Raw genomic sequence first — 24,320 nt, 5'->3', positions numbered from 1 at the left:
TCCAGAACTGGACTTGGCGACCCCTGGTTTATAAGATCACACTTTGCCCCCTTTACAAACCTGGTTCTGATAACAATGTCCTCCCATCAGTCCCAGCACACAACTGCTGCTGCCTACTGGTGGTAAGACTTACCTTGATGGGATGAGAACGGTGATGCCCAGACTGCAGATTTGGTGAAACCGTTTAGAATAAATGATCAAGTTTGGGCAGCACGGTGGCCCGGTGGTAGTGCTGCTGCCACCTGGTAAGGAGATCGGGGTTTCGCGTTTCAGGTGCTCCCTGCATGGAGTTTGCATGTTCTCCCCGAGTCTGTGTGGGGTTCCTCCCACAGTCCTTTGCAGGTCATTTTGATTGGTGTGTGTGTGTGTGTCCACCCTAGGATTTCTGGGATTAGTTGCCAGCTTTCCCAGGCACCCTGCTCTGGATCATTGGGTTTAGAAAATGAATGGATGGATGGAATCACGTAATAACAATAAATCATGGCGCAAGAACAAAAGAGCACTAAGCGCTAAAGAAGCGATTTGAAAGCTTTCCATCAGTAACAACGGTATTTCAGAATAAATTGCACATCGAAACTTCAAGAACCGGAAGGGTTAATCGTATTTGATTTTAAATTTCACAGATTTGTTGTTCTATAATGAAAGGTCTAATGTAGTGAATAAGAACAGGCTTAGTAAAGCGGGTGTCTCCGTGACCTGAGCGGACTAGCTGGTGCCCGTCCCGATGATCTCCACTGTAAGGCCCACTTCAGAAGTGCTCACCCCGTTAACTAGGAGTGGGAGTCGGACCTGCAGCTTCGCAGCTCTTAGGCAAAAAAATGTGGGAAATTACCGGGCAGCCGGTGACGTCAAGCCGTCAGATAAACACGGCTGGGGTCTGAACGGCTCCGGGTGGCACATCCGCACCCGTAGACGGGAACGAGAAGGACAAGGCTGATGGGACCTTCATGCAGACAGATGGTACGTGAGCTTTGATTTCTATTGGCTTCTAAAAGTAACACGGAGAAAACTCGACGGGTTTCTGCTTCTTGTCCTAAAGGAGAGCAATTGAGAGAACTCAAGGGGCAGGTTGAAGAGGAGGAGGAGGAGGAGGAGGAGGAGGACACATTCCATTGTGACAGGCGAGATAAGCTGGAGCTTTGATAAAATGTTTGGGGGAGGTGGTACCATCTTGAGGAATCACTGCTTTGCACATTCCAGTGTGGGCTGCACTTTGTTAGTCAGCAGGCGGGACGCCATCAAAACAGCCCAGGAGAGGGAAAGGTTTAAGGAGAAGGTGATGTCAGCTGGATGCCATTTTTGCCATTTTGATTTTTTTTACCCTGCAATGGACAGGCGTCCTGTCCAGGGTTTGTTCCTGCCTTATGGCCAATGCTTTCTGGTTCAGGCTCCAGCTTCCCCAGGATAAGCAGGTTTGAAAATGGATGGATAGATTCATTATTACTGTGGTTATTAGGAAACACAAGGACCTCCAGTCCTCTCAAGTTTCCAGCAGCAGTAGTTCGAAAGTATAGGCAGGTTTCCACGCTGCATATGCGCTTGACACACAGTGGATGACGGGGCTGCCATTCCTCTTTATCTTCCTCTTTTTCTTCCTGTCATGTAAACAAGCGAGTGGGTCGCAAGTTCATTTTCTTTAATAGTCGGTCACAGGGGGCTCTTGAAACATCCATTAGTCAGCTACTACAATTAGCTTCACCCTCGGCAGATGTCACTGCTCTTTTTTTTTTTCTTTCTGGCATGTCACCTTCTCAATCAGTTTGCTGTAACAAAAACGTGGACCCCCGATAGCTTTGTGAATGTTCGCCAGCACGTATCGTGTCATAAGCTAAGAAGATAACTACGGTTGTAGGCCCAGGGGTCTGTAAGAAATCACATGACAGATGGACACAGCCTTTAGCATGTTATCTGCTTGGTAACCACACTAATAATCAGATTGAGACTGAGACCTAAGAAAATAATTCTCCGATCTCCACCCTGTCAAGTGAGTGAACCGGCCGCTGTGGTGCGAGATCAGAGGTTTCACCTCAGGCGCTGACGTCCGAAGTTTGACCACCGTAAAGAGAAGCAAAGGTGTGCACACCTGATGATCCCCAATAAGGGCAAAACACGTGTCGTGTACTCTTTGTATTATTTGGCAGATACTGTATAAAATTATATATATACTGCTCAAAAGAATTGAAGGAACACTTTTTAATCAGAGTATAGCATAAAGTCAATGAAACTTCTGGGATATTAATCTGGTCAGTTAAGTAGCAGAGGGGTTGTTAATCAGTTTCAGCTGCTGTGGTGTTAATGAAATTAACAACAGATGCACTAGAGGGGCAACAATGAGATGACCCCCAAAACAGGAATGGTTTAACAGGTGGAGGCCACTGACATTTTTCCCTCCTCATCTTTTCTGACTGTTTCTTCACTAGTTTTGCATTTGGCTACAGTCAGTGTCACTACTGGTAGCATGAGGCGATACCTGGACCCTACAGAGGTTGCACAGGTAGTCCAACTTCTCCAGGATGGCACATCAATACGTGTCATTGCCAGAAGGTTTGCTGTGTCTCCCTGCACAGTCTCAAGGGCATGGAGGAGATTCTAGGAGACAAGCAGTTACTCTAGGAGAGCTGGAGAGGGCCATAGAAGGTCCATAACCCATCAGCAGGACCAGTATCTGCTCCTTTGGGCAAGGAGGAACAGGATGAGCACTGCCAGAGCCCTACAAAATGACCTCCAGCAGGCCACTGGTGTGAATGTCTCTGACCAAACAACCAGAAAGACTTCATGAGGGTGACCCAAGGGCCCCATGTCCTCTAATGGGCCCTGAGCTCACTGCCCAGCAGCATGCAGCTCGATTGGCATTCACCATAGAATACCAGAATTGGCAGATGCACCACTGGTGCCCTGTGCTTTTTACAGATGAGAGCAGGTTCACCCTGAGCACGTGACAGAAGTGAAAGGGTCTGGAGAAGCCATGGAGAACATTATGCTGCCTGTAACATCATTCAGCATGAGCAGTTTGGTGGTGGGTTAATGATTGTCTGGGGAGGCATATCCATGGAGGGTCACACAGACCGCTACAGGCTTGACAAAGGCACCTTGGCTGCCATTAGGTATCAGGATGAAATCCTTGGACCCATTGTCAGACCCTATGCTGGTACAGTGGCTCCTGGTGCACGACAATTCCTGGCCTCATGTGGTGAGAGTATGCAGGCAGTTCCTGGAGGATGAAGGAATTGATACCATTGACTGGCCACCACACTTTCCTGACCTAAATCCAATAGAACACCTCTGGGACATTATGTTTTGGTCCATCCAATGCCACCAGGTTGCACCTCAGACTGTCCAGGAGCTCAGTGATGCCCTGGTCCAGATCTGGGAGGAGATCCCCCACAACACCATCTGTCGTCTCATTAGAAGCATGCACCGATGTTGTCAGGCATGTATACAAGAACACAGGGGCCATACAAAGTGCTGCGTACAATTTGAGTTGCTGCAATTAAATTTTGGCAAAATGGACTAGCCTGCCACATCATTTTTCACTCTGATTTTTGGGGCGTCTTTGAATTCAGGGCTCTGTAGGTTGATCATTTTCATTTCCATCAAACGATGTGGCATCCTTTCGTTCCTAACACATTACCCAGTCTATATCAGTATAGATATCCAGGAGGATTTCTTTTTCCCATTGAGATCTGATGTGTTTTCAAAGTGTTCCTTTAATTTTTTGAGCAGTTTATATACACACATACACACACACACACACACACACACACACACACACACACACACACACACACATATATATATATACATATATACACATACACATATATATATATATATACACACACATATATATATATATATATATATATACACACACACACAGTATAGATATATAGATATCTATCTTCTTATATGATTTGCTACCATGGCTGTCTATTTGTCTGTCCCCGATTTTAAGTCACCTGTCGCTCGCAAACCGTTTGACCTGAAATTTGGTACACATATCCTACAAGACCTCTACTGTCCACTTTCAGGGTGATGATTGATCTCCAAGGTTATTCCTCTTTTTATTTTATAGTATAATCAACTCTCAGCACAGGCCAGCAGGGCGGCTGTGTGGCACACGCGTACGGGTGCCGTTCTCATCCCTACCATCTTCACCATCACTTCCCCTACCTCTTCGTATCTTAAGTCTTCAATCTGCCTCAAGAATTGTTTAAGTGCCAGCGTAAGTGAACAATTAAATAAAACATACTAAGTAATTGCAACACAAACACTAACTTAATCAGTTTTAACGTGAAAAGATACTTATGAAAGAAGAGAAGCAGCGGGCCGCTAGGGTGGAGAAGAGAAGAGCTGCTCAGGAAGCAACAAGAGCATCAACCTCTGAGCAAACGAATGGTAAAAGTACAGAGAAAGAGGATGAGAACTATGAACGCTCAAGTCAAGCGTACTCACTGCACGTTATCGTTGTAGCCGTGCGCCGTTACTGGTAGATAGATCTAAAGGTATTCAGTATACATATATTGTGGTTGAGTGAGGAATGACTTTGGCATTTAGAGCTGTCCGCTTGGACCTGCCACACATCTCATCCCTTCGTCCATCCAACCATCCATTTTCATAATCCAGGAAATAATTTTTCAGTTGGAGTGACCAGTGTAGAAATAAAACTTGTTTTTATTATTATTATTTTTTTTAACTTCATTACGGTATAACTTGAAAATGTCTGACTTTTAACCAACACTAGATTAATGACCGTTGAAAGTCACTCAAGAAAGGATCTTTGTGATGTTTAAAAAGAAAATCGGAAAGAAGAATCTCGAGGTTTCCAGCCGTTTTGGAAAACCATTTCATTCCTGTCCTCCAGTGAGTCTATGGAAAAGCTCTTCATCCAGGGTTTCATTTTGGTCTTTAGATCGTGTGGAAAGGAAGATATAGCCGCCGATGTACTCGTGGACAATCTTGCAATCACAGCTTAAACAGCTGAACGCGATGGACACGTTCTGATCAAATTCAATTGCCACCTGCAAAAACAAAAGACTGTAATGTATTTTTTATAAAAGGATGGATGAACGTCTTCAACACCTGTAAAATACTGAAGTGCTGTGGACTCGCACCATGAAGTATCTCAGCTCGAGGTCCCTAACCATTTTGCTCAGAAGCGATCTCCTTATAGAGTGAGCTGATGGAGTAACTCCATTAGCCAGCCATGTAGAAGACCGTCTTGTGAGCATCGTAACTGGTGTAATTTGTGGTGACATCAGCTGATCTCTCTCTCTGGTAGCCCCCTCGCCTTTTCTGGGCAGCGTCACCACTACACTGTGCCCGTCCACAGTGCTAATCCCATTCCCGTCACCAAGTAAATTGCTGTGGACTCACACCACAAAGCATCTCAGCTCGCTCCAGGTCAGCTTTACACCCACAGCATCAAGTGATCTTGTAGAGTGAGCTAAAGTCGGCCATGCAGTGACCATCTCCTGAGCATTGTGAGTGGAATGCTTATAGGTGACATCAGCTGCTCCATCACTGACAGCACCCGCTTTTTCTCTGCAGTGTTGGCGTTAAACTCCACCCGCCAAATCAGTGCAAATCCCATCTTCATCACCAAATAAATTGCTGTGGACTTACACCACAAAGCACCTCAGCTTGATGTCCCTCAACATTTTTAGAGGTGATCCTCTCATAGAGTTAGCTGATGGAGTAGCTTCGTCCATTAGACCATCATCTTCGCACTGTGCCTGGAGCAATTTGTGGTGACAACAGCTGATCTCTCTCTCGGTTAGCCCCCTCGCCTTTTCTGGGCAGCGTCACCACTACACTGTGCCCGTCCACAGTGCTAATCCCATTCCCGTCACCAAGTAAATTGCTGTGGACTCGCACCACAAAGCATCTCAGCTCCAGGTCAGTTTTACACCCACAGCATCAAGTGATCTCCTTGTAGAGTGAGCTAAAGTCGGCCATGCAGTGACCATCTCCTGAGCACTGTGAATGGAATGCTTCCAGGTGACATCAACTGCCCCATCACTGGCATCACCCACTTTTTCTCCTCAGTGTTGCCACTACACTCCACCCGTCAAATCAGTGCAAATCCAATCTTCGTCACCAAATAAATTGTTGTGGACTTACACCACACAGCATCTCAGCTTGATGTCCCTCACCATTTTTCAGAGGTAACTCCATCTGCCAGCCATGAGACCACCATCTTCGCACTGTGATTGGAGCAATTTGTGGTGACATGAGCTGATCTCTCTCTCTCTCTGCGTTAGCCCCCTCGCCACTACACTCCACCCGTCCAAAGTGCTAATCTCATTCTTGTCACCAAGTAAATTGCTGTGGACTCGCACCTCAAAGCATCTCAGCTCCAGGTCAGTTTTACACCCACAGCATCAAGTGATCTCCTTGTAGAGTGAGCTAAAGTCGGCCATGCAGATGCCCGCTCTGAGCACTATGAGCAGAGCGCTTATAAGTGACATCAGCTACTCCATCACTGACACCACCCGCTTTTTTTCCGCAATGTTGCCGCTAAACTCCACCCATCAAACAGTGCAAATTCCATCTTTGTCGCCAAGTAAATTGCTGTGGTCACGCACCTCAAAGCTTCTCAGCTCCAGGTCAGCCACAAATCCCACACCATCAAATGATCACCTCGAAGCGTGAGCTAAAGTCGACCATCTCTGAGCACTTCTAGTGCAGTCGTCCTTCCCCCTTTGTTTCTGACAGCCAATAGCGTGTGGCCTGTTGGAGTGGCACTTCACAAATGGTTAACAGCTGCAGCGACTTCAGCAGCAATCTCTGCCCTTTAAATCTTCTTATCCCCCCCAATCTGTTATGGTACATAAAATACGAGACATCAGACAGACGAGCTTCTCTTCTGTCTGTGATGTTCCAGACACTTGCGTGTTTCTTATTCCTAATCGCTGCATTCTGTGTTGTACTTCTGGATGATCATTCATTGGTTCATTCGGCTCTGCTGTGTAAGGCCCACCCCTCCGACTAACGAGAATTTCAAGCCTGTTTGATTTCATCCTAGCCAGTCACAACCTAGCTGGGTATGTCACATTAGACGACTGTTTGACTGGTTAAGATTATGTAAATGAAGCCTGGAACAGTCGTCTAATGTGACACGTGCTTTACGTGTACACCGAGTACAAAGGACCGGACGGGATGCAATTTTTCATTTAAAATATTATCTGAAAATTGTTCATGACCTGAGAATTCAGTGAGTTTTGTGGATTGATAAAAGTATTCTACAGAACAACCAGCAGTGCTATGGAGTACCTGTCGGATTTCCCAGTTGACATTCCACTGTTTCATGTTGGAGAACCTCCAGGTTATAACTGGCAGGCCTGTAGCTATGTCTATCCTTATTAGTCTGTTGTAGGAAATCCCCAGGATCTCGTCCTTCTTACTGCCCCGAAACCTAAAAAAAAAAAAAAAAACGCACATTAATAAAACAGTTTAAGGAATCTACACACCACTGAACTGAGACGCAAACGACTTACAGGGCCTCCAGGAATATTTTTTGAGGATAAGCAAGTATAGCCATGCTGGAGAAGACGCATAAGATGATATGGGGTGGCGTACCTTACGATGTAGTAGGCAATGCCAAACTCAGGTAAAGACTGCCACGCCTGAATAAATCGCATCTTGGCTTCCATGAGTGACATCTGTGACACATTCTGATGGGCTTCAAGGATGCGGGCTGTGAGCTGTAAGCAGGACAAAGCATTGTTCAAATAAAAGTGCAGTACAATCAAAGTTGATTAAAGTTTAATTAATAATTGTTATAAAACAGATGGCGGCGGCAAGGTGGTGCAGGGGTGGACACGTTTCCTTTCCATTACTTGAATACTCAAGGCTTGACTCCAACTATGAAGACTATGAGTTTGCATGGTCCTTCCATGCCCGTGTTGGCCTTCTCTCAACAAAAAGGATACAAATAGTAGATCTGACCAACATCCACAAAGCAAATCGTGAGGAACACCTGCTAATCAGCCAATCATGGGGCAGCAGCTATCACAAACATGCACATGGGAGGCAGCTAGAAAGACCAAAAGAAGGCAATTCCATACCAGGCCAGGGGGTGGCAGGGTGCAATTAACCTCTCTCTTTTATCCCCGCAGGCCAAAAATGGGAAATTTTGCCTGGGGCTACAGACGTCACTTCCATTCCCAGGCCCACTGATGTCATTTCCAGTCCCGGGCCCTCTGACGTCACTTATGCTAACCTGCCTTAAAAGCCAGACCCCTTCCTTCTGTGAATTCAGTTCTGTTTTGGACTCCATCTGTTCACCACTGTACTGCCAATCTTCACTTTGTTTGCAGCCTTGCCCAAGTATATGGTGGCTGCCCCAAACCTCTATCCTGTGTCAAGGCATTTCATTTCACACAGTGCAATGAATAAAATAACACAGGTACGGGTCGGGGGCTTCAGTTTGTGTTCACAGCAAACACCAGAACGGGTGTAAAAAGTGGGCTCTCCGCGATCGGAGTGTTGGTGTCAGAAGGGCTGGCTTGAGTATTTCTGGATCTGCTGATCTCCTGGGATTTTTCGCACGCAACAGTCGAGTTTACTCAGAATGGTGTGGAAAAACAAGAACCATCTGGTCAATGAAAACACCTTGGCTAATGAGAGAGGTCAGAGGAGAATGGCCAGACTGGAGAGAAAGGCTACGAGAACTCAGAAAACCACAACTGTGGTGGGCAGACAACGTAGAACCTTGAGATGGATGGGCGACCACGGCAGAAGACCACCTCGGGTTCCTCCCTTACACTTCACACCTTGGATTGCATTTCATTTGGGCACAAAAACATCGGAGGGCAATGCATTTAAAGATACATCACTTGCCCGTGTGAGAAGGATTCATCCTACCTGCTTGGTTTTGTACTTTTTAATGTATCGCGGAGACACAAAGCATTCCGAAGTCATGTCGATAGCCTCTGGATCCGAAGATGCCGGTGCCTGAGGAACGGAATTCACATTCTTCATTTTCAGGAAAGACTGGATGTTATGAACCTCAGTCCGGTAGGAGCTGTATGCCATGGTTTTTCCCTTTGATGCCAACATACATGCAGCCATCCACCTTGCGTATTGAGATTCCTTTAAAAGAGCAGAATTTTACGTGATTTTACGTTATTTTATACACAATACTAGCTGTGCTACGCATCTAAGATGGGTTAAAATTTAAGCAATGTTTCCTTGGACAGCATGGAACTCTAACATAAGCCTTCTCCAAATCAGTAAACAAAATGGTAAATTATGCCTAAGTAACTTATTTAAATCCTCGGCCTAATCTAATAAAACTTTCTTGGACCCCCAAAATACAGAAACACTGGGAAATAAGCACTTGCTTAATGAGACTAGGAGTCAAACTAAATGGAGAAGTTGGTCCAAAGAAAAAAGCTGTAGTTTCAGGGGGTCCCCCATGTCTGAGTTTGAGGACCACTGGGGCTTGATGGAGTAAACCAGGCAGTAAAGTGGTTCGCTAGTATCTTATGGCCACACAACTCGCCACAGAGGGGTGTGAGACCTGGGAGTTCATTCTTAGACTTTTTTTAAGCAAATACAGATGACATACCTGTGGAAACATGGAGGTGTCTAGGAGAGATAACAGTGGAGTTTTTAACCAGATTGCTTAATGGAATCTTGGAAAGTGAGAGGATGATGAGGAGTGGAGAAGAAGTGTACTGGTGGGCCGATATTTAAGAATAAGAAGGATGTGCAGGACTGCAGTAACTACAGGAGGATAAAACTGATGAGCCACAGCATGAAGTTTTGGGAAAGAGTAGTGGAAGTTCAGTTAAGAAGTGAGGTGATGATTACTGAGCAGCAGGATGGTTTCATGCCAATAAAGAGCACCACAGATGTGATGTTTACTCAGAGGGTGTTGATGGAGACGTAGAGAGAAGGCCAGAAGAAGTTGCTTTGCGTCTTTGATAACCTGCAGAAAGCATAAGACAGGGTGACTGAGAGGAGCTGTGGTATTATATGAGGAAATCGGGAGTGGCAGAGAAGTATGTAAGAGTTGTACAGGATATGACCGAGGGAAGTGTGACCGTGGTGAGGTCTGCGGTGGGAGTGACGGAGGTGGGATTACATCAGGGATCGGCTCTGAGCCCCTTTCTTATTTGCAATGGTGATGGACAGGTTGACAGACGAGATTAGACAGGAGTCCCCGTGGACTGTAATGTCTGCTGATGACATTGTGATCTATAGTGAGAGTAGGGAGTAGGTGGAGGAGACCCTGGAGAGGTGGAGATCTGGTCTAGAGAGGAGAGGAATGAAGGTCAGTAGGACCGCCAAGACAGAATACATGTGTGTGAATGAGAGGGAGGTCAGTGGAGTGGTGAGGATGAGGGGAGTAGAGTTGGCGAAGGTGGATGAGTTTAAATACTTGGAATCAACAGTACAGAGTAATGGGGATTGTGGAAGAGGAGAGAGCAGGCTGGTTGGAGTGGCTGGAGAAGAGTGTCAGGAGTGATTTGTGACAGACGGGTATCAGCAAGAGTGACAGGGAAGGTCTACAGGACAATAGTGAGACCAGCTGTGTTATATGGACTGGAGACGGTGGCACAGGAGACAGAGCTGGAAGTGGCAGAGTTAAAGATGCTAAGATTTGCATTGGATGTGACGAGGATGGACAGGATGAGAAATGAGGACATTAGAGGGTCAGCTCAGGTGGGACGGTTGAGAGACAAAGTCAGAGAGGGGAGATTGTGTTGGTTTGGACATGTGAGGAGGAGAGATGAGGGGTATATTGGGAGAAGGATGCTAAGGATAGAGCTGTTAGTCAAGGGTAGAAGAGGTAGAACCTAAGAGAAGCTTTATGGATGTGGTGAGAGAGGACATGCAGGTGATGGGTGTGACAGAACAAGATGCAGAGGACAGAAAGATATGGAAGATGATGATCCACTGTGGCGACCCCTAATGGGAGCAGCCAAAAGAAAAGGAAGACGACATTTCTACAGGACCACCCACGTAAGTAGAATGGGCAACGTGAACAGAATAACCGAGATCAATATGGTCTTTCACTGGCTTACGTCTTCACATCGCAGGTAGACTTCATTCATGCCGTCCGCCACTGGTATTAACAACTTGATGCCAAATTTTCTTCCAGTAACGTTAACGTCGGGTACGACTTCACAGCCTGTCAACGAAACAGTTAAATTCATTATTATAACAGAGACGTTCATTACAGGTACGTTTCTTAAGTTTTTCCTCCGTGCCCCGTAGACGGCAACAAAAACCGCCGTTGTGGGCAAGAGAACAGAAAACGCTTCACTTTAGAACACAATTCCATAGGGCACATGCACATATATGTCATGTTTGCGAAGAAGTCACTTTGACTTGAAAAAGAGAAAACTTATCTCTTCAAGAACACACAATCATGGTGTCACATAAAGAGAAACCAAAAACGGAACGAACGAAAGACAGGAACTTAATAAGCAACAATAAAAATATGAATTATACAAGTAATAAAGTTACACAAGAGCAATAACCCCATTCCTTGTGTTGCGTGTGTGGCGATCCGCTAGGCCGACGTACCTCTTAGATGCAGTTGTTCGATTGGCTCTCCTCGGGCGGACTCCTTATTCTTGTAGTAGGATATGGTGGTGTCTCTAAAAACAAACCAGTACTCCTTAAACGCTTTCAGGGTCAGCTTTTTAGGCCTGTAAGCAAGAGAATGAAATTCAGACTCATATTGTACACTCTAGGGCGGAACGATGGCGCAGTAGGCCTTGCAGTTAGGAGACCCATTTGGGTTCGCTTCCCGGGTCCTCCCTGCGTGGACTTTGCATGTTCTCCCCGTGTAGGCGTGGGTTTCCTCCCACAGTCCAAAGACATGCAGGTTAGGTGAATTAGCCATCCTAAATTGTCCCTAGTGTGTGTGTGCCCCGCTGTGGGCTGGCGCCCTGCCCGGGGTTTGTTTCCTGCCTTGCACCCTGTGTTGCAGACCCCTGTAACCCTGTAGTTAGGATATAGTGGGTTGGATAATGGATGGATGGATGGATATTGCACACTGTTGAGATCTTCAGGGTTCGAAGTGCAAGGGCACACAATAAACTCGATCGTTCGCTATAATCAAGGAGGCCTACGCCACCCATCTCTTCCCCGTATTACCTAGTCACGATATTTTGAATAACTTATTTGGTTCTTTTGTTGCAACACCATTTTTCTTTTCACCTGGATGAGTTCACATTGAGGTGATAATCTCATCGTTTTGAAAAGGCTGAAAAAACTGACAGGTCAAAACAGCTCCAGAGGGAGGAAAGCATCAGGGATTGAAATCAAAGTCCAAAGTAAAGATTCAACACCACAAAATCAAAACTCTTCTGCACTAAAGACTAACCACTAGTCCAAACTCTGAGCAAGAAGTCAGAGCCCTAAAATTGCTCTCAATACAATCTTCTAGATACTTTTTGATCCACAATCTTGGATAAAGAATAACACTTTGGTGCCAATTGTTGGGCAGCCATTTTGCGATTTCAGTCATCATCTCCCATCTGAAGAACAAAGACTGCTACATCAGGATGCTCTTTGTTGACTACAGCTCTGCCTTTAACACGGTTATCCCCCATAAACTGTCTGCACTTGGCCTGCAGCCCACCCTCTGTGACTAGCTCCTGGACCTTCTGACTGGCAGGCCCCAGTCTGTCAGGATTGGTAATTGGATTTCAGCCACCATTATCACTAACAGGTGCCCCACAGGGATGCGTCCTTAGCCCCATCCTCTACACCCTGTTCACCCAGGACTGTGTCGTCTCCCACAAAGATAACGTCATCCTAAAGTTCACAGATGACACCGCAGTGATAGGATGGATCACTGATGGGGATGAGGCGGCCTACAGGAGGGAGGTGCACAGTCTGGCATCATGGTGTGAGGACAACAATCTCACCCTCAACACAGACAAGATGAAGGAGATGATAGTGGACATGAGGAAGGAGAGGGAACCTCACCGGCCACTGTTCATCCGAGGGTTTGAAGTGGAGAGGGTGAGCATCATTAAATACCTGGGCATCTACATCAGTGAGGACCTCACTTGGACACTTAACAGCTGGTCAAGAGGGCTCAACAGCGGCTGTACTTTCTGAGGAGGCTGAGGAAGTTTGGTATGTTGACCAAGATCCTCGGCAACTTTTACAGCTGCATTGTTGAGAGCATCTTGACCAGCTGCATCACCGTATGGTACGGCAACACTACTGCTATGGACCGCAAACACCTGCAGAGAGTGGTAAAGACTGAGAAGATCCTGGTGAGGAGATCACCAGGACCCAATTGCACTCTCTGTAGAGTATCTACAACTGCAGAGTCCTCAGGAGAACTGCCTCGACTCACCCCTAACACAAACTTCACACTTCTACCCTCAGGCAGGAGGTCCAGATGTATGAAATGCAGAACTTCCAGGCTGAAGAACTCTTTCTTTCCCAAGGCCATTAGACTCCTAAATAACTGACTGGAGTTTATAACCGTGGTCCACCTCATTCTATCGACCTCACACAACTGTATTTGCCTTGTTCATCACACACCTACCTGCACATTACACTTTATACTTCTTTCTGCTTTTATACTTTATGTTGCTTCTGCTACTTATTATTTATGTTTATCTTTATACGTTGGTTTGTTAACCATTGGCATTTGGTGGGGACAGCAAAGAAAGAATTTCATTGTACAGGGAAACGTGTCTCCCTACTGTGCACATGACAATAAATTTTTAACTTGAACTTGTCATGAGGCCGAGCCTGGTTGCTAGGGGTGTGGCCTCTAGGGTCATGGTGACTGGTTAAAAGGTCGGCTTGGGGGCCATTTTGTATCTGAGACCGGACCAAATCTAGCGACTCCCTTAACTTGTAATTTTGGGTTAGTAGTTATTGAAACAAAGCTGTGCCTTTTGACTCAAATTTTTGGTTTACGATTTGACTCTGATGTTCTCTCCTTTAGACTTTTGGTTTGGACCCTCATTTTGCCCCGACTCTGTTCTCACTCCTATTTTTGAACCGACTGCCCTTTTTGCAGACCGTACTGCTACCAAAACCATGTTTATACCTCGGAAAAATGAATAAAGAGCTGAAATCAAAACAGAGAAACCAACTGGTAGCTAGTGGCGGTGACATGACAGGCTCATGGGTATAAAAATCACGATGAGCACTTCCTTTTGATCGAGAGAATCAAGCAAATATGGGCTATGGCACAAATTTATTGGTGAGAGCTTTACTGGTTAATGAATTTTGTACTTTGACTTTTTAACTTTGGTTTAAGATTTTGACATTCAGGTTGCTCAGTACGGGTGGCACAGTGGCGCAGTGGGTAGCGCTGCTGCCTCGCAGTTAGGAGACCCGTCTGGGTTTGCTTCCCGGGTCCTCCCTGCGTGGAGTTTGCATATTCTCCCCGTGTCTGCGTGGGTTTCCTCCCACAGTCCAAAGACATGCAGGTGAGGTGCATTGGCGATCCTAAATTGTCCCTAGCGTGAGCTTGGTGTGTGTGTGTGCCCTGCGGTGGGCTGGCACCCTGCCCAGGATTTGTTTCCTGCCTTACACCCTGTGTTGGCTGGGATTGGCTCCAGCAGATATAGGATATAGCAGGTTGGATAATGGATGAATGGAGGGTGCTCAGTTCCTGTCCTCAGGTTGGCATCTTATCTCCCAGTTGTTTGTCTTTCCCATTCAGGCAGTACAATTAGAAACAAAGAACTATTCTCTGATTCCACTACTTAAAAATATCCAAAACTCAAAAATAGATCAGCCATCCACTATCATTACACCCATTCCATGAAGTGAACTCTACCTGTTCTCGCCCCACATTAGTTGCCAACTCCAGTCCTCGAGAAGACCATTGAAAATCAAGACATCGGACTAATCTGATTGGCCCTTCCTGTTAATATGGAGATGATCCATTTTAACATCTTGAATGACCTCTGGTCTGCTCCCTACTAGATGTTCCAAGCAGCTTTTAAAAGACACAACTGCAGCTTCATCTCGCATAAGGCGGCTAAAGGTAAACGTAAAGCTCCACACTTACCTGAATAACTTCAGTTTGTCCGAAAGCTTTGGAATGTCAGTGATGTCCTCCTGTCATAAAATAAAAAAATAAAAAAAAAGCCTTAGTAAGTTCCAGGAGGACAGATGGAAAATGCTGAATTTAAAATGTGATTAGATAAACTTAATTAATACCAATGGGGTTATTTAAATGCATACAGCTGCAGAAAAATACAAATTAGGGCCACAGGACAGAGAATACTGCCAATCAATCAATCAATCAATCAATCAACATAAGTACATCTCATGGAAGCTTTGCAGAACCCGATGGCAGTAAGCAGAAAAGTCCCCCAGAGGTGCTTCTTAACTAATTAAGGTTGAATGAGCCTGTGGTTGAAAGTACTTCTAATGAGAGGAGATTTTTCATGAGAACATCCGATTTTCCACAACGGCTTCCAGTGTGTTGGTCCTGTGATGGTGCAGGCTCTCCTGATAAGTTTGTCCAGGCGTTGTGCTTCTTTTTTGTGCTCAGGTTGCTTCCCCAGGAGAGCACAGCGTAGACCACCACGCTGGCTACTATGGACTGGCAGAACATTTCCAGCAGCTTCCTGCACACATCAAAAGACCCTCGGAGTCTCCTTAGCAAGTCCAGTCTGCTCTGACCCTTCTTGACCAGTGGGCGACTGTGTTGTCAGACCAGTCTGGTTTGCTGGTAAATGTAGCTCTGCACCACTTCCACGTCCTCCCCCTGAATGGTGAATGGTCTCCATTCACACCTGGAGTCCACCACCAACTCTTTTGTTTCTGATGACAGAGCCGTAGGTTGTGGTCCCTGCACCACAAAACAAAGTCCTCCATGATTTTCCAATACTCTGACTCATCTCCAATGCTGCCTATGATGGAACAGTCATCTGAAAATTTCTGTAGATGGAAAGCACTGGTATTGTTCTGGAAGTCTGTTATGTAGAGGGTGAACAAGAAGGGAGACAGGACAACTACCTGAGGTGCCCCAGTATTACACACCATCACCATTTTTGGCACACAGTCCTTCAGACTCACAAACTGCTGGGTGTTGGTCAGGTAGTCCATGCATGGTCCAGGTGATTGTGGGAGCAAGAAAATAGACTTGAGTCCAAAGTAACAGACTTTGTGAGAGATGTTTGCACTCATCGGGATGTCATGAACTACGAGACCCAAGCACTAAAGGGTTCCAAAGCGCATAAACTCCAAACACTCCCAGTAATGCCCACTAGAGGGGGACTTCACCATCAAACCCTTGCTAGGAATAAGGGCAAGCACCGAATCTTAAAATAAAAGGTTTATTCTTCCAATCGCAAGGAAGCTCCATGGATCACAAGGGCAAAGTGGAATTGCCTGTAACAAAGGCAATGCAAGTCGAACAAAGTCCCAATACAGAATCCAAATCAAGAAAACAGCAAGAAAGTCAAAAATTCCAAAATATGTAAAGGGTACAAGCACAATGAAACACAAAAACAACTCAACGACTCCTGAGCGCATTCACAATGAACCACCAGGAATGCTGGGAGACCCTGGTGGAGGGCGGTTCCCGGCAGTGAATGAAAGGTGGTCCCGTCTCTTGGGGGAACCACCCACACAACACATGGAACATAACCAAGTACATTTATATATGTAGACAAAACCAAAAATGAAGAATGATGCACATAATGAAAAGACTGAAAAACCGAACAAAAGAGACAAAGACTAATGAATGAAGCCCAGCCAGGTGAGACCTGCCGTGGATGTTCTACCAAGGAGTTAGTGTGTCTGCTGCAGTGTGGCCATAAACTGTGAGGTGGATGGGATTCTACTACAAAGGTGGAGTAGAAATGTAAAACATTTCCTGTGGCATTTCCAGGTGAAAATTGTGGTTGGGCCATTCCAGAATGTTCTTGAATGGGAACCATTGTCTCACCTAATGAATCATGTTTGGCCCCCCGTTTGCAAATACCGATGAAAGAAAACCACAGAGTATATTTAAAACAAGTAAAGTGAAACACCATTGTAAAGAAGCAACAAAACCAACAATGCTTCTGAGCTATGGAGCTACCAGTTTTGATCCATCAGGCTTCTCATTGTCTTTTGTGGTCATAACAATGCAAGATGATCTTCCAGAGATAGGAAATGAAACGCTTGAAGTGTGATTTGAACCGGGAATCTGAAAAACGTGTCCCATCATTTACATCCAGTCAGCTTTCCACTTTTCGGAATTTGATTCCTTCTTCAGGGCCACGTCGACAATCAAACATCCTTCAAGCACAAATCGATAACTTGACCAACTTGGTGAGACGAACACTAACCCTAACCTCTTCATTTTGTCAAAATGACATCCATTGATGTGCTTTATTGTGTTGCAGATTTCATTTGAAACTGATAAATCTGACACTTTTGCTCATTTATCTTCACTCAGTAACCCATAATGACAAAGTGACGCCAAGTTTGCCAATTTATTCAATATCACCAATGGACATCTCTCCTACATAGACGTTTCCAGTGCAAGTGCTGTACAGGATGGTCGGGTATCCCGGCCAAGAGAAAGAGAGGTTCCCTGCCCAGACAGAAAGTTCCAGACAGATGGACAGGTGTCCTGACAGGATGTATTTACAATACCGTCCCCGGCTGGTATAACAGGGAAGGACTGTCTCTAGAGACTCTTCATTCCTCCAGGACGCTAGATGGCAGCAGCCCTTTATATCCATACCTGTTCAGACACCAGCAGAGAATGCCGAGAATTGCAGTCTGGTAGCGCAGCCCTGCTGGGGTCCATGGGTGCTGCAGGGGGTTACACTTCCTAACATTTGGGACTTCCGTTTGACCCAGGAAGGTTTCCAATGGATAAATCCCTGTCAATGTAAGTACCCCCGGGTTCTCAATAAAAGGGAATGCACTGCCTTGTTCAGGCGAGTCAAAGTTGGGAGGAAAGGAGGGCAACACTGTAGGACTAGCAGCATAGAGAGAGAGAGAGAGAGAGGGACATCATATGCATTCCTTGTAAAAAGGTATTTTGTGTAATAAACATCCCTTTATTTTAAACCTGGGACCGTTTGTGTGTTTTGGGATCCTTGGTGCCTTCCTTTCCATCACATCAGACCCTTTGCTATGACACTCCAGGTGCCTGCTGTTTGTTTTAATCCTCCTCGAGACATATTCAGAACTTGATCGGAGTCCACCTGTGGCAAAACGAATTGCTGGGACCTCGTTTAGAAAGTCACATGTGTACCCATTGTAGAGAAGATCCCACAATTCACACTGCACTAGCCAAGCCATGAAGTCCAAGGGACTGTCTGTAGACCTCCATGATCAAATTGTGGTGAGGCAGAGATCAAGGCAAGGGGATCAAACCCTTTCTAAAGCTTTGAATGCTCCCAGGAGCAGAGTAGCCTCGAAAGTAGTGATCTGGAAGAAGTTTAGAACTACCAGGACTCTTCCTAGAGAGTTTGCCATCAAGCCAAACTGAATAACCATGTAAGAAGAGTGTTGGTCAGAGAGGTGACCAAGAACCCAGTGGTCACTCTAACAGCGCTTCAGAACTCTGCTTGAGGTTGGAGAACCTACCTTAAGGACAACCACCTCAGTAGCACTCCACCAATCAAGTGTTTATGGTAGAGTGGCAGGATGGACGCAGCTCCGAAATAAAATACTCCGAATGCATAAGGAAAATGACTCCCTGGTCTGAACCTCTGAAGTCTTTGGGCAGAACTGCAAGCACTATGTCGTGTGAAGACCAGGAATTGCTCATCGCCTGCCCAATATCATCCATACAGTAAAGCATGGTAGTGGTGGCATCATGTTATGGAGGTACAGGACAGGTAGACTGGTTGGAATTGAGGGAGGAATAAATAAAGCCAAATACAGAGGGGTTCTTGAAGACAACCTCCTCCAGAATTCACGTAACCTCAGACTGGAGTGATGGTTGACTTTTTAGCTTGATGGTGACCTGAAGCATTCAGCCAAGACAATGCTGGAGTGGCTTTGGGACAAGTCTCCGATTGTCCTTGTGCAGCCCAGACTGAATTCCCACAGAACATGCGTGGAGAGATCTGAAGATGGCGCTTCACAGATGCTTCCCATCCAATCCAATGGAGCTGGAGAGGATCTGCTGGCCAAATCCAGTTGTGTAAAGCATGTAGAGACTCATCCAAGAAGAGTCGGAACTGGAATGCTGCCAAAGGGGATTCTACAATATAATGAATGAAGGGTTGGAATACTTATAGGAGTGAGAGATTTTAATACATTTGCAGACATGTTCTCACTTTGTCATGACGGGTTATTGAGTGCAGATTGATGGGCAAAAATGGCATATTGGTCCATATCAAATTCAATCTACAGCACAATAAAGTGTGCAGAAGGTGAAGGGGTCTGAATCCACCGTAAACTTCCAAAAAACACTCATCAGAGCAACCACATCTGCGAACGACAGAACCTTCATTCTGAAACGTATCTTTTGTGCCAATGTTTTTGGCCAAGACTCGTAAAGTGAATCGAAATGAGAATGTTACCAGAATTCGGTCAGCATTTCCTCCTTCCAGTGTCACTTCCAGGTTGGCCAGGGCAGCTTCCACCTCATCCACGTCAGGTTCGTTTGAGAAATCCAAATTTTCGGAAGACTTTGATAGCTTGCTTATGTGGTACTGGAAGTAAAGGAGAATTGTGACAGCTTAGTTAAGAAAAAATTGGGAGTGATCTCTGCTCGACTTTGTCATATTCTCAGATATGGGGATGGACATTTGAGGAGTAAACAGCAAGACAATGATTATATTTTTATATTATGTATATCAAAGAACCATCAACAACAAATCAAATTAATAATATATTGAACAAATATTATAAAAGTAAAGTTGAATAAAATAGGACTCTGTAGCTGCATGAATAAAAGGTAAAATACCACTTCCAGTTAGCGGAAATAGCCCAAAAGTTAAAAGAAATCTACGTTTTGTACCTAATACTTGTATGCAAAATTTGGTTGATCTAAGTGAAAGCGCACTCAAGTTATTGTGTTTTCACACACACACACACACAATTCCAAAAATGGTATTTTTGGCCTCAGAGAGGTCTAAAACGTCGAGATTCATCAAAATCTTGATATTGAATTTTTAGATGATTCCAATACTTCGTATATGAGAAAGTCAGGGAGGTCTAAAACTTTGAGATTCATAAACATCTCAACATCCAATTTTTGGATGATTCCAATAATTCGTATACGAGAAAGTCAGGGAGGTCTAAAACTTCGAGATTCATGAACATCTCGACATCGAATTTTGGGATGATTCCAATACTTTCTCAATACTTCATAAACGAGAAAGTAAAAAACACCTGCACTGCTCAGGGACTTAACTAAGCATAATGAAAGTTCTCTTTGTGAAATCTTTTTGTAGCATGAGCCATACACAAAAAAAATAAAAAATAAAAAAACAGAATGTAATTCTATGGAAAACTAGGCTTTAAAAATAACGCCTGACAGAACCTTCATAGACAGCCGACTCCAACTCAAGGGATCAAAATGACATCAGATGTCAGATGTGTGTGTACAGAACGTTTCTCATGGCTCCTTCATCCCCTGCAGGACTCGCGTTTATTCAAGGGAGAGAGAGAGCACAAGTATACTAACGTTCAATCTATTTTATTATTATTTCATGTTGGCAATGCCTTACTGTGTGTAATTTATCAATTCAGCTTTATCAGAGGTAGGCATATAAATGTAAAACGACGTATATACAGAATAGGGTTCTCTACTATCCTGAGAGTCATATGTTGGTCAAGACATCCAAATAAGAATTGCAAGATCAGGAGTTTTTACTGAGCAGTCAGCGTGGGTTCAGATGAGGGAGGCCATGTTTTATTAAGATATGATGGAATTCTATGAGAAAGCGACAAAAGGATAGGACTAAAGTGGAGCGTATGATATTATTTCTCTTGGATTTCAGAAAGCGTTTGATGAGGTGCCGAACGAGAGGTTGGGCTGCAAACTAAAAGAAAGTGGCAGTTTAGGGTGTGGTGTTTAGATGAGCGCAGGATTGGCTCAGGCACAGAAAGCTGAGGATGATCATGTAAGGAGCCTCATCAGAACTGGGTGAAGTTAAGAGTGCTGACCAGCAGGGGTCAGTGGTGGGCCTGCTGCAATTTTTAATAACTATAAATGATTTGGATAGGAATGCAAGTAACAAGCTGGTGAATTTTGCAGATGATACCAAGATACGTGGATTGGCAGATAATCGAGAATCTGTTGAATCATCACAGAAGGACTTGGACAGCACACAAGTTTGGGCAGAATTATGGACCATGAAATGTAACGTCAGTAAATGTAAAGTATTACATGTAAGAAGTAAAAATGTGAGGATTAAATACACAATGGGAGATCTGAAAATTGGAAGTAGACCTTATGAGAAGGACTTTAGAGTCATAGTGGACTCTAAGCTATCGACTTCCAGACAGTGTCCACGAGCCATTAAGAAGGTTAACAGAGTGTCAGGTTATATAGCGCCTTGATGTGTGGAGTACAAGTCACAGGAGGTTCTGCTCAAGCTTTATAACACACTGGTGAGGCCTCATCTGGAGTCCTGGGTGCAGTTTTGGTCTCCAGGCTACAAAAAGGACATAGGCGGAAGTAGACAAAGTCCATAGAAGAACAACTCAGCTGATGAAGGGACTGCATGGGATGAGTTGTAAGGTCAAAAAACTGAGAGTCCACCTCATGAGAAGGATTTAGGAGTCACAGTGGACTCAACAATATCAACTGTCAGACAGTCTTCAGAAGCCATTAAGAAGGCTAACAGAATGTCAGGTTATATAGCGCCTTGATGCGTGGAGTACAAGTCACAGGAGGTTCTGCTGAAACCTTATAACACACTGGTGGAATCCTGTGGTCTCCAGGCTAGAAAAAGGACATAGCAGCACTAGAAAAAGTCCAGAGAAGAGCGACCAGGCTGATTCTGGATTACAGGGGATGAGTGATGAGGAAAGATTAAAAGAGCCGAGCCTTTACAGTTTAAGGAAAAGAAGATGAAGAGGGGACCTGATTGAAATGTTTAAAATAATGAAGGGAATTAGTGCAATGGATTGAGATGGTGACTTTAAAATGAGTTCATCAAGAACACAAAGTCACCGTTGGTAAGTTGTGAAGGGTGAATTTCACAGAAGGGGTCCGAGTTGCCTCGAAAACTTACATATTGTAATCTTTTTAGTTACCCAATAAAAGGTGTCATTTTGCTTGACTTCTCACTACACACACATCATGAAGTTTTTCTTCACACAGAGAACACATGGAATAATGGACCAAGTAGTGTGGTGGACAGTAGGACATTAGGGGCCTCCTCCCATCAAGTCGAGTTAAGTAGAGGAGACTGGCAGGCTTTGTTGGGCTGAATGGCCTGCTCTCATTCAGATTGTTCTAATCCTCTAATCCCACTACACTCCGTACGCTGGACAATCCAACACCAGTATCATTTTATGAAGCTTACAGATTTACGCAGGTGGATCACCATGGAAAATATTTCCCTCTATGGAGCTGGTGTCTGAAATCCGACTCCCGACTCCAGCTGGAAGCGCAGCTCTGCTCGATTCCTCACCTTCTTGTCCAGGCCTGCTCTTTTCATCATAAATACGGGGGGTCTGGGTGTTGGGAGTGGGAACTGGTTTTACAACTATGACAAAGAACATACCTGGAGAGCGGCAAACATTAGCATTTCTTCCTCCGTGCAGTCGATCTCCTCCAGTAAAATTGCCCACCTCGCCTGCTCGTAAAGTTGGTTTATTCTCACGGCGTCATACTGTGGAATAAAAAAAAAAAAAAAAAAAATAAATAAATAAATAAACAAAAACAAACAAACAAACAAACAAGAATAGAGAGTTTTGCAGATTTGTGACGCTACATCGCTGCCTGATGTGTGTGTTCACCCTGTCCTGGGATTGTTCCTGCCTTGTGTCCGATGCACATTCTCAGTGACCTGGCTCTGGATAAGCATTCTTGGAAAATGGATGGATAATATGGAATTTCTGTCGGCCTGGCAGTTACACTCCATTGGGTGGATTCAACGTTTATGCATACGATGTGCCATCTACTGGAACACATTGTTAGGTAAAAGCAAATCATTGTGTTTTTCATTCCAACAGATGGCACATTACAAACATTAGAATGGCTTTTGAGAATCCCACACCAAATGCCACATAATTGAGAACAAAGACAAAGTCACATCTTAATGTATTTGCTTTGAAATGTTCTAAAACGTGTCACACACGTGCGAGTAGGAGGCAACTGAAGGGCTTGAGTAATTGCAATAAAACATCCGACCAGGGTGTGGCGGAGTGCGCTGACTGTCTTTCTCAGTTCTCTACAGACCTGTCCCGGGAAATCCTGCACGGTTCCGGCCCCTTTGACATCACTTCCGGTCCAGAAGACATCACTACCGATTCCGGCCCCTTTGATGACGTCACTTCCTATACGGGCCTTTAAAGCCTCCATCTTTGTCTCATGTAATCAGTTCTGTTTTGGACTCAGTCTTGTGAACAACTCTTGGAAAATTTACTAGATTTGCAGCCAGGAAACATCATACGGGTGGCTGCTCCAAACCTTTTTGATGTCTGGTGTGATTATTTGTGACAGAAGGTATCTAGACAAAAAGGAATGAATCTCTTGTCTTCCAAATGCACAAAACAATGCCTAGGCTAAAGAATGACAAAAAAAAAAAAAATTTTAAATATGACTCAGATTACGACACGGTGACAGTGTTGCCCTCACACAGCACAAATACATTTAATTTAATGGAATGCTAAGGTTGCGCCCTTGCAACAAGGAGGCTGGGGTTCGAGTCCCAAGGGTTTGCATGTTCTCCCTGTTGGTTTGGTGAGCTGGCACCACTAAACTGGCCCTGATGTGTGGGCGTCAGTATGCGATTGTCCACCCTGTGGCAGACTGGCGCCCTGTCCAGGTGTCGTTCCTGCCTTGCGCCCGATGATTGCTGGGATAGGCTCCGGCTGCCCCGTGACCCTGCCCTGAATAAGCGGGTTAGGGACAGCGGGGTAGATAGAATACTACAACGCTGATCGCAACACAATTTGAGTTTTCTGAGGACACAAGGAAAAACACCATTTTGATTTCACCGTTCCAACTTGTACTTGTAGAATCGTTACAAAACATTCCCATTTTATTTATCTAAAGTACACAACTAAAGTAAGACCGATGACTAATGGACAGCATTCCATCCAGTTCACTTACTTTGGGATTCAAGTCAAAGAAGCTGTAGTATTTGAAGCGTAGCAGCAGTTTGTCATCCTCCTGGATGCCTTGTTCCATTAAGGAGCGGGATGAGTCGAGCCATCTACAATGAATCACACAC

At 44.9% G+C, this 24,320-nt stretch overlaps 1 protein-coding gene across 2 annotated transcripts in view; it reads right to left on the bottom strand.

Annotated features, from left to right (window-relative positions):
• Window positions 1–4,656: 4,656 nt before the first annotated feature.
• The window catches only part of fermt1 (fermitin family member 1), a 43,078-nt gene continuing 23,414 nt past the window's right edge, over window positions 4,657–24,320 (bottom strand). For both annotated transcript variants that reach the window (XM_039738862.1, XM_039738863.1), the window contains exons 6-15: window positions 24,200–24,302; window positions 22,647–22,754; window positions 19,488–19,619; window positions 15,014–15,063; window positions 11,542–11,666; window positions 11,037–11,143; window positions 8,869–9,096; window positions 7,582–7,706; window positions 7,276–7,417; window positions 4,657–5,021 (exon numbers count right to left, since the gene is read on the bottom strand). In XM_039738862.1, the coding sequence (XP_039594796.1) occupies window positions 4,848–5,021; window positions 7,276–7,417; window positions 7,582–7,706; window positions 8,869–9,096; window positions 11,037–11,143; window positions 11,542–11,666; window positions 15,014–15,063; window positions 19,488–19,619; window positions 22,647–22,754; window positions 24,200–24,302 (1,294 nt within the window). In that variant the 3' untranslated portion in view covers window positions 4,657–4,847. The remainder of the gene's footprint in view (window positions 5,022–7,275; window positions 7,418–7,581; window positions 7,707–8,868; window positions 9,097–11,036; window positions 11,144–11,541; window positions 11,667–15,013; window positions 15,064–19,487; window positions 19,620–22,646; window positions 22,755–24,199; window positions 24,303–24,320) is intronic.

The sequence above is a fragment of the Polypterus senegalus genome, chromosome 16, assembly GCF_016835505.1.
Source record: "Polypterus senegalus isolate Bchr_013 chromosome 16, ASM1683550v1, whole genome shotgun sequence".
In the NCBI taxonomy this organism is placed as follows: Eukaryota; Metazoa; Chordata; class Cladistia; order Polypteriformes; family Polypteridae; genus Polypterus; species Polypterus senegalus.
This window is presented reverse-complemented; position numbering and strand designations above follow the sequence as displayed.